Genomic DNA, 9,113 nt, shown 5'->3' on the forward strand with positions numbered 1-9,113 from the left:
AAATATAACGTTAATAAAGATCACTGGAACTAAAGAAAAAGATGCTAAATTGCCCATATTATAAATAAGATTTTATTATATGATTTTAAAGCATAAAGCTTCAATGAGAAAGTGAAGGTTATTCAAAAAGTAGTGATGGAACAATTGGATAATAATTTAAAAACACATTAAATTTTATACTAGAAGTTTAGTAAAAAGTCAGATCCAGGGGTCGGCCCCGTGGGTGAGTGGTTAAGTTCTCGTGCTCCGCCTCGGCAGCCCAGTATTCGGATCCTGGGTGCGGACGTGGCACTGCTCATTAGGCCATGCTGAGGCAGCATCACACATGCCACAACTAGAAGGACCCACAACTAAAATATACAAGTATGTACTGCGGGGATTTGGGGAGAAAAAAGCAGGAAAAAAGAAAAAAAAAAGATTGGCAACAGTTGTTAGCTCAGGTGCCAATCTTTAAAAAAAAAAAAAGTCAGATTCATAACAATAAGAAAGTACTGGGACAATTAGACCATCTCGTGATGGGAAAAAATTATGCAAGAAAGCATTAAAAAAAGACAAAGGAAAAATAAATTTCACTACCTTACAAACAAAAACTTGCATGTTAAGACATACTCAAAAATGCTGTAACATACTTGCTATAAATAAATATTAATATTGTTAATATAAAATGGTTACAAATTTATAGGAAAAATTCATCTTGATTTCAACTAGAAAGAGGGAAAGCTATTTGAACAGGAGACAAGCAGTAAATGCCACCTTAGCATGTTAAGAATTAGCACCACATAAGCAGTAGGATAAAGGACAAGTAATTTGACATCAGTACTATGTAAAAAAACAGCAAAATTATCACCAAAAGGTCAAAATGCAAGACAGACGTACATATTTGACTACATTAAATTGAATGGGTGAAGGTGGTCAAAAGGTACAAACTTCCAGCTGTAAGATAAATAAGTCCTGGGGATGCAATGTTCAGCATGGTGACTATGTTGACAATAATACTGTATTGTATATATGAAAATTGCTAAGAGTAGATCTTAAAACTTCTCATTGCTGTTAGTGCCCTCCAGTCGGTTCCAACTCCTCGAGACCCTGTGCACAGCAGAGCAGAACCCTGCCCTGTCTTTTTGTACCATCCTCTCATCTTCCAGCGCTATATCAGACAATGCTCCGCTGTTATCCATAGGGTTTTCATGGCCAACTTTTCAGAAGTGGGTGGCCAGATCCTTCTTCCTAGTCTTAGTCTGGAAGCTCCACTGAAACCTGTCCACTATGGGTGACCCTGCTGGTCTTTGAAATACTGGTAGCATAGCTTTCAGCAGCCCAGCAACAGCAGCCACCAGACTGTGACAACTGACAGATGGGTAGTGTGGTTCCCTGACCAGGAAGTGAACATGGTCCACAGCGCTGAGAGTGCTCAATCTTAACCACCTGACCACCAGGGATGGCTATAAAAGGTCTATTACAAGAAAAGAAAATTTGTAACTACGAGTACTGATGGATGTTAACCAGACATATTGTAGTGATCATTTCACTATATATAAAATCACTATGTTGTACACCTGAAAACTAGTTATGTCAGTTATATCTCAAAAAAAATTGAATAGCCATGCCCCCATAAAAATGCCATAAATTGAGGATAAAAAGTCTCTGTAGCAAATAGGACATTTAAAGCAAAAGACAAGAACAAACTATTTGCACACAAAAAATGCTCATGCTCAATAAATAAAAACTTCAGTTTGGCCAGTAATTAAAGAAATATAAATCCAAACGGTCAGATAACTAGAATTGCAAAGATATCCTTTGAAATAGTCACTAAAGACAGATTTTACTTTCAGAATTTATCACCGGGTATTAGATATGGACAAAATTTTATGTAAGAATATTAAATCTTGCTTAATTCATAATTGTGAAAATTTAGGGAATTGAAATATATACTCAGAGGGAAATGGAAAAAATGAGGGCATAGTCACAGATGAAATATTGCAGACATTTAATACTTTCAAAGAAAACAACCTGTGAAAATCATTCAGATGAAAGTAGTTAAAAACAATGATGCAGTATGCCAACTTTATTAGTTAACAGCTATCATTTACTAAATGCTTCTCTGTGCATGTCTTCTGCTAATCACTTTATAACATTCTCTCCTTATAATCCTGATATAGATAATATTAACACCCACCCCCAATCCCATAAACAAGCAGGGATGCTGAAGCTTAGAGATGTCATTAACTTACCCCAAGGTCTTTCAGGAGTTGCTAATAATTGGTTGACCTGGGGATAGGACATTGCTTTTACTTCTCCTTCTGTAGTTCTGAATGAAAGGTTCTGTAGGAACATATTTTGTCTTTATAATCTGAGCAAGCTAATCTTAATTACAAACCAGAAAAATTTGTACATGATTGAATGTGTTTGCTTTGCAGGTAAACTATAAAACTACGACTGTTGGCAAGTTGGAAAAAAATTAAGTATGGATTTATTGGGGTAAAAATGGAACCTGTTTTTTTAAGGCACTTGATAATTAGGAAAAACACATTTTACATATTATTTTCTAATATATATGCATTTTAGAAAACCTAGAGAAAAAATCATGATAGCAGTGTGTCTTTGGAAGTTGGATTTCCTTCCTTTTATCAGCCAGATTCTAGCTTAGGGTCTGGCATAGTTGAAAAATATTTGACGAATCTCTGTACACATGTATATGCATAATATACCCAGTGTTAACAGAAGTTATCTATGGCATGTGGAATCACTGATAATTTACACTTTTTGTTCACTTTTATTTTCCTGTACTTTCTACAATAGAAATTATTTTATAATTAGAAAAGCTAACAAATGTTAATTTTTGAACTTATCAGAAAAATTGAAACAAGAAATAAAATGTTAACAATACTTTATGTGCTTGCAGTTTTTTCATCCTCTTCCAAATATTTTTACACAGCCTAAATTTTCTACAAAAAATTATCAGCTTATGAAAATCTCTTTCCAGTCAATCATTTCAAAGCCACCTAAAATTTCCATATCTGTAAGGAAGGAATTCCAGATTTCATTAGCAGTTTTAACAGAGCACCAGTCAGCTGTTTTATGATTGCCAAGAGAGCTGTCAACTGCAGGAAATTAGCAAGTAAAAGGATGAGAGGTTGAGTGTGTGAGACTGGAAGTATGGGATGTAGGAAGGTGAGTTAGCTCACCTCGTTAAGCAATATTTAGTTAACTAGAAAGCAACAGGGTCAAACGTAACAGAAGGCAGAAACCTTTTTTCAACAAGGGAAAGAGAAAAGCTTGTGCAGAATAGAAGCCAAGCAGGGAAATACCATCTCAGCATGTCAGAATTAGCACCAAAAAAGTAATACATCTATACTATGTAAGAAATAAAGGAAGCACAGCAAAATTATCCTCCAAAAGGCCAAAACGCAAAAAGATAGACAAATTTGATCTCAAAAATGGACTGAATGGCCCTGCCTTTTTAAAACTGTAATAGATGGAGAAAAAAACTCGATGTAAGCAAATGCCAGTTAAATTATATTTATTATATAAAGAGATGCTATAACTTGATATGAAAAACAAAGCAACTCCAACAGGTATTACAAAGGCAAAGGACATGAACGTTTGATCAAAGAGGAAACACAGCTACTCAAAACACACAAATATTTAATCTCATTAATAATCAAGGAAATGATTAGAATGACATTTCTTGCTTATTCAATACACAAGGTTAATAGCAAATTCTACTTTTTCTATTTTCTAAATGTACTCAAATGTGCTATTTTAGTAATACAAAATTGAGTCATTAAAAAAACACAGAGAAAGTATGAAAATTTCTGCCAATGCAGAAATCACAAAAAGCATTAAATGAATCAACATTTGTATGGGCAATAAGGTTCAGATCCCTGGAAGCCAATTCCTTCTGTCTTGGTTCCTGAGTTTTATTATGAGATTGTCAATAACAACGTTGTTCCTGATTTACACTACGACAATCTCCCAGGTATAGGGATATACATATATATGCACATAAATTTTTTCTTCAGGTAGACAATTTATTCCAGGAAAGCATTTCTTCAGAATGCCTGGAGAGGATTCCTATGATTCCATTTGCTAAGCTTCCATTAAGATCTCCCCAGATGGTTCTCAACCATTAGGGATGCCCTAGGTATTGAAGAGGCTGAAAATCTAATTTAGTGTTACCTGCAAGACAGCTGTGTGCTAGGCTTTCCGTAGCTGGCTTCCTGGGGAATCTGAAGTTGGTTCTGTCCTTCAGACAGCACCAAAAGGACATTTTTCTGATTTGATGCAGCCAGTGTATCTCCTGCTTGCTCAGATCATAACCTTGAGGCAGGTCACACAAAGCTCAGGATGCACACGGGCTGGAGCAGCACGAGGGCAACCTCCCCAAATCAAATAATCATGTTAGAATGACTAAGTGGGGAGACTGAACTTAAAATCCTACAGCTTTGTTCACCACATTTCTTTCTTTGCTTTTTTCATATCATGCTTTACTCAACAAAAAGGTGGAAAATAACAAAGCCTAAATTTACTGAGCAAAACAATTCTCTGAAACCTAAACTTTGTTAAATAACCTGTACAAAAGCAACCCTACAGAAAACAATATACAAGCAGAAAAAGTAATATGCTTCATTGGAACTAACAATTTAGTCAAGTGACAAATTTGGTTGTCAATTTAATAGGTTGTAGTCCTTATCTATCTCAATTCAGTTATGACTACAGAGACACTTATTCTCTGGAACTGAACTCCTATTTGAACAGAAATAGCTGCTAGGTGGAAAAAAAGAATTTAAATTTAAAAACAATTTTACTATAGCCAAAGAGCCAATCAACTTAATAATTATATACGTATATGTGTATGTATGTATACACATATGTACGTGTCTATGTATATATGTATGTATATACATATGTGTGTATGTAGACCTGTTTGTTTATATTTTCTCAACCCCCACCCCCTCCAAAGAGACCCTGATTTAGGGCTATGCTGTTTTTTCTAGTTAATATTTTTGAATTTATTATTTCTCCTGTCTGCCTAAGACACTTCACATATTCTGAATGCACTCACACAATCTAGTGGGTTGGCAGCTATGTCAAAAACTCTATAACAAAAGGGAGGTAGCTAATAATGCTTGGTGATCTTTTGTTTATTCTTTTAGGTTAGAGCAGGCTGCCTCCCTTTGACGTTTTGCAGTCAAAGATGAAAACTTTCAACTTTGAAGCATAATGAACACAATTATACATTTACTCAATACCTACAATTTGACTTACACAACACCACAAAAAGACATCTAACTTGAACATTTTTCTACATATCTTTTTACATCTGTTAAGACAGTTGGCTATGTTGACTACATTTTCAGAATGCATTTGTTAACCATGGATACACACTAAGCCAAACAATACAAATAACATCAGTTACCTCTCTATCTAATAACTACCAATCACTGTAAGAAGACACAGCTGACAGGGAAGTAGGAGATCATCCATGATGCATTGCAAAGGTATTATACCTTATTCCTAAGAATGATCTGAAGGTGCTGAAAGAGGTGACTCTCTAGAAGGTGACCCAGGGTTTTCTTCAGGTGGAAAAACTGTGAGAGTACAAGCTCGAATGCCACCAAGTGACTCTGGAAGGTCAAAAACTTTATGCCACTCATCCTTTTCTGGGTCATATTTCTGGACAATTTCAACCATACAACGATTATTCCAAGAATATCCACCTACAACATAGATTTTATTTTCAAAGACAGCAACTCCAACATCACTTTGACCTCTTAACATAGCAGCAATTGGTGTCCACTGGTCAAGGGTCGGTGAATAGTATTCACAGCTTAGAACATCATCATAATCACTTGTTCCTCTGAAGTGATTGCCACCAATGACATAGAGCTTGTCTCCAACTGTACACATGCAATGCAGACCTCTGACTGTAGTCATTGGAGCCTTTTGTGTCCATTTGTCTGTATCTGGGTCAAAACACATGAGCTCGTTTTGGAAAGTGTCGTGAGTAATTCCTCCTGAAATATACATTAAGCCTCCATACACTGTTCCAGCATGGCCATAGTGGGGTTCACACATTTTTGCGACATAACTCCACTCATTCATTCTTGGGTTGTAACATTCTACTGTAGCCAGTTCACCAGCTGCACTTCGCCCACCAACAGCATACAAATGTCCTTTGAGGGCACTCAAGTGGAAGAATGTGCGCTTTTCATTTAATGATGCAACCTGCATCCATTTATTATACCGAGGATCAAATCTGAAAACTGTATCGACGGCAGTTTTTCCTTTCGTATCGTAATTACTTTGACCACCAACTACATAAAGAAAGTTTCCAATGACAGCAATGCCATGCTGGTAACGAGGAGCATCCATGGGGGCTAAAGATCTCCACTCTTGTGCCCTTTCATCATACATCCGTAATTCTTTACTGACAACCAGCTGCTGCCTCAAAACTCCTCCTAATGTAACCAAGTGCGTTGAGTCAGATCGAATGGCAGTTCTATCTGACTGCATCACTGGTTGCATATACGGCATCATTTGGTAATTGCTGGCTTCCAAAAGCAAATTCACACAGGTATTGTCTGTTCTCATGAAATCTACTGTCTGCACATAATTGATGAGGTCCTGTGGTGTCATCAGTGGAAATCGAATATTCTTCATTAATTTTGCAGCACATTCCATCCGAGGGTCTTCCAACCTTAGCCAGCGACAGGCAGCCTTGAACAGCTCGAGTTCGGTACAGTGCTTAAGACTATTGCTGGAAAGCACAAAGGCGAGCCGTTCAAAAGGGAGTTTTAGAAACTCCCCAGTACTCAATAACGCAGGAAAATTCTTCAGGATGAAATTATTGACATATTTATCCACTTCTATGAGATTATAGGTGTTAGCAATTCGCCCAACTTCAACACAGTTATCTAAAGAGACTCCTGAAATAAGAAACACTTTACAGAAATCCAAAACAGGTAAAATTTGTAAAAAGCTGGCAGCTTCAAGTGTGTCCTGAAGATTGTCCATATTAAGAGAAAGTTTTGCAGTATAAATAAAATCAATTATTTTCTTCAGACCAACCTTGTTCACTCCATGAAGCTTAATGCACATTAAATCTTGTTCTTTCATTCCCCCTGTGAACATAGCCTTGAAATAATCACTAGCAGATGCCATCATAGCTCTGTGAACAGGGAAGATTTCATCTCCATCACCCGGGACCAGAGTCACATCACAAAGCAATCCTTCTATTCTAAGCTGATCAAAGCCTTGCAACACCACCGAACTGTGAGTATTGCTGGTAAAGAAACGTGTGGTTCCTGCTTTGCAAGGCTGCAAATGGGCAGAGACGCCCATATCGCCGTTACCAAGAGACACTTTCATGTGAAAGCTTTCCTCTTGCACAAAGACGTACGCCGGAGGCAGGGGTTATAACGTGAACGCTTTAGGAAACGAGGATGTCAAAGACCAGGAGAGCTCGCTTTCCTTATCGTGGGCAAGCAGTCACTGCGGCGCCCCTCGGAGCACACCTATCAGTCATCCACTGCAGACTGCTCTGCAGCAGGCCCACAAAGGGCTGTGGACCTCAAATCTGACGATTACGCAGATGATTCATCACCTGAAGCCAGTTAAGCGACCCGGTTCACCTCGGCCGGCCTGCGCCGCTCCTCCAGCAGTTCCGCTCCGGGCCGAGGGGGAGGTGCCGCCACGTACTGCGCTCCGCGACTCGCTCGGCGGCGAGGCCGGCACCTCAGCGAGCGCCCGCTACGCCCTCCGCTGTCACGAGAGCGTCGCCGCGGCTACGGGCCAGCCTTGCAGCAAGGGCCTGGAACACCAGCCTGGGCCTGGACCTGGGCCTGGAACACGGGCTAGCGCCGGACACCAAGCCGGCCCTTCCGGAAAGGCCTCGTCCCAGGATCCCCCGGGCTAGGAGCGGCCACGGCAGCTACTGCGCCTGCGCGGCCTCCCGACCTGTCAGTGGGCGGGCGTGTGGGGGATGGGAGCAAGAGCTCGGGGCTCGGGGAGGGCGGGGGTCGGGGAAGCGGAGCGGCGCCAGCTGGGCACGAGCGGAGCCTCCGCGGCTAGCTTTGTCTGTGGGAGTCATTAGGCCGGAACCGGTGCACTTATAATATGCTGCACGTTTGGTGTAGACTCTTCACGGCGTCTGACCTCTCCCCACAAATGCATACTTTTTCTTTAAGATTTACACTTCCTGGCTTCTGTCTTTTGAATAACAATGAAATGCAGCTTTTGTATAAATTCAAAGGAAATCTGGCAGAAGCGGGCGTGGGGGAAGATGCTTAAAATTTTTCCCCTGGTAAAAACTTTATAATTCTTATCCCACGCAATTTAATAGACACCTCAATTATAATTTTGGTTATTTTCAAATTTTTAATTATTTAAAACACGTATCCTTTGTCTCTCATTAAATACCAAACTGTGACCATGCTATGTAGATAATATAGCCTGAGTTTTTGCCTCGAAATGGAATTCCAACGTCGATAATTTTTTCATGCTTTTGTTATCCACTCACATTTTTAAATGGCTACACAATTGTCCAATAACTAAACACACTATGGTTTTCTTTGGTCATTATTTGTTCTTGAATGTATGCCCTTCTTGTCCTCCATTTTTTTAATAGAATGTGTAATAAACATAAAATCTGGACATAAAACTTTCCCTTGTTTTTGTATAAATCCTAAAGATAGAATACTGGTTCAAGACATATTGAAATTTCTTTCCAACATATTACCTCCAGCAATGTTTGAGTGTGCATTTCCCCACTACTGATCTTTCCCTTTATGGATATTTTATTAACTTGCATTTCTTTAATTACCAGTGAATTTAAATTTTGGCATATGAATAAATGTATACTTTGACACAGTTTTTTCCAACATTGCCTACAATTTAAAGTTATTGCTGTCTTTTAAATCCTTTCCATTTCTTTATGCATATGCAAACTAAAAATATAGCTATATTCTTTTATTACGCTCTCCCTATTTTTATATAAAAGATAGCATGCCATATTCACTGTTCTGCATCTCTTTTTTCACTTGATTTTCAACACATAGAGAACTTATCTTTTTAAACAGTTGTATTGTTTCCCATTGAATGCGTGTGTCATA

General features: G+C 38.6%; 1 protein-coding gene across 1 annotated transcript; it reads right to left on the reverse strand.

Moving 5' to 3' along the window:
* Nucleotides 1-3,503: 3,503 nt before the first annotated feature.
* KLHL9 (kelch like family member 9) lies at nt 3,504-8,652 on the reverse strand. Its single transcript, XM_008544597.2, has one exon. The coding sequence runs from the start codon at nt 7,369-7,371 to the stop codon at nt 5,518-5,520; it is 1,854 nt and encodes a 617-aa protein (XP_008542819.1). The 5' UTR covers nt 7,372-8,652; the 3' UTR covers nt 3,504-5,517.
* Nucleotides 8,653-9,113: the final 461 nt, after the last annotated feature.

Source organism: Equus przewalskii, chromosome 22, assembly GCF_037783145.1.
Source record: "Equus przewalskii isolate Varuska chromosome 22, EquPr2, whole genome shotgun sequence".
NCBI classification, from domain to species: domain Eukaryota; kingdom Metazoa; phylum Chordata; class Mammalia; order Perissodactyla; family Equidae; genus Equus; species Equus przewalskii.

What these genes read in the sequence shown, in the direction of transcription:
- KLHL9 (XM_008544597.2), bottom strand. Translation starts at nt 7,371, where the DNA reads ATGAAAGTGTCTCTTGGTAACGGCGATATGGGCGTCTCTGCCCATTTG.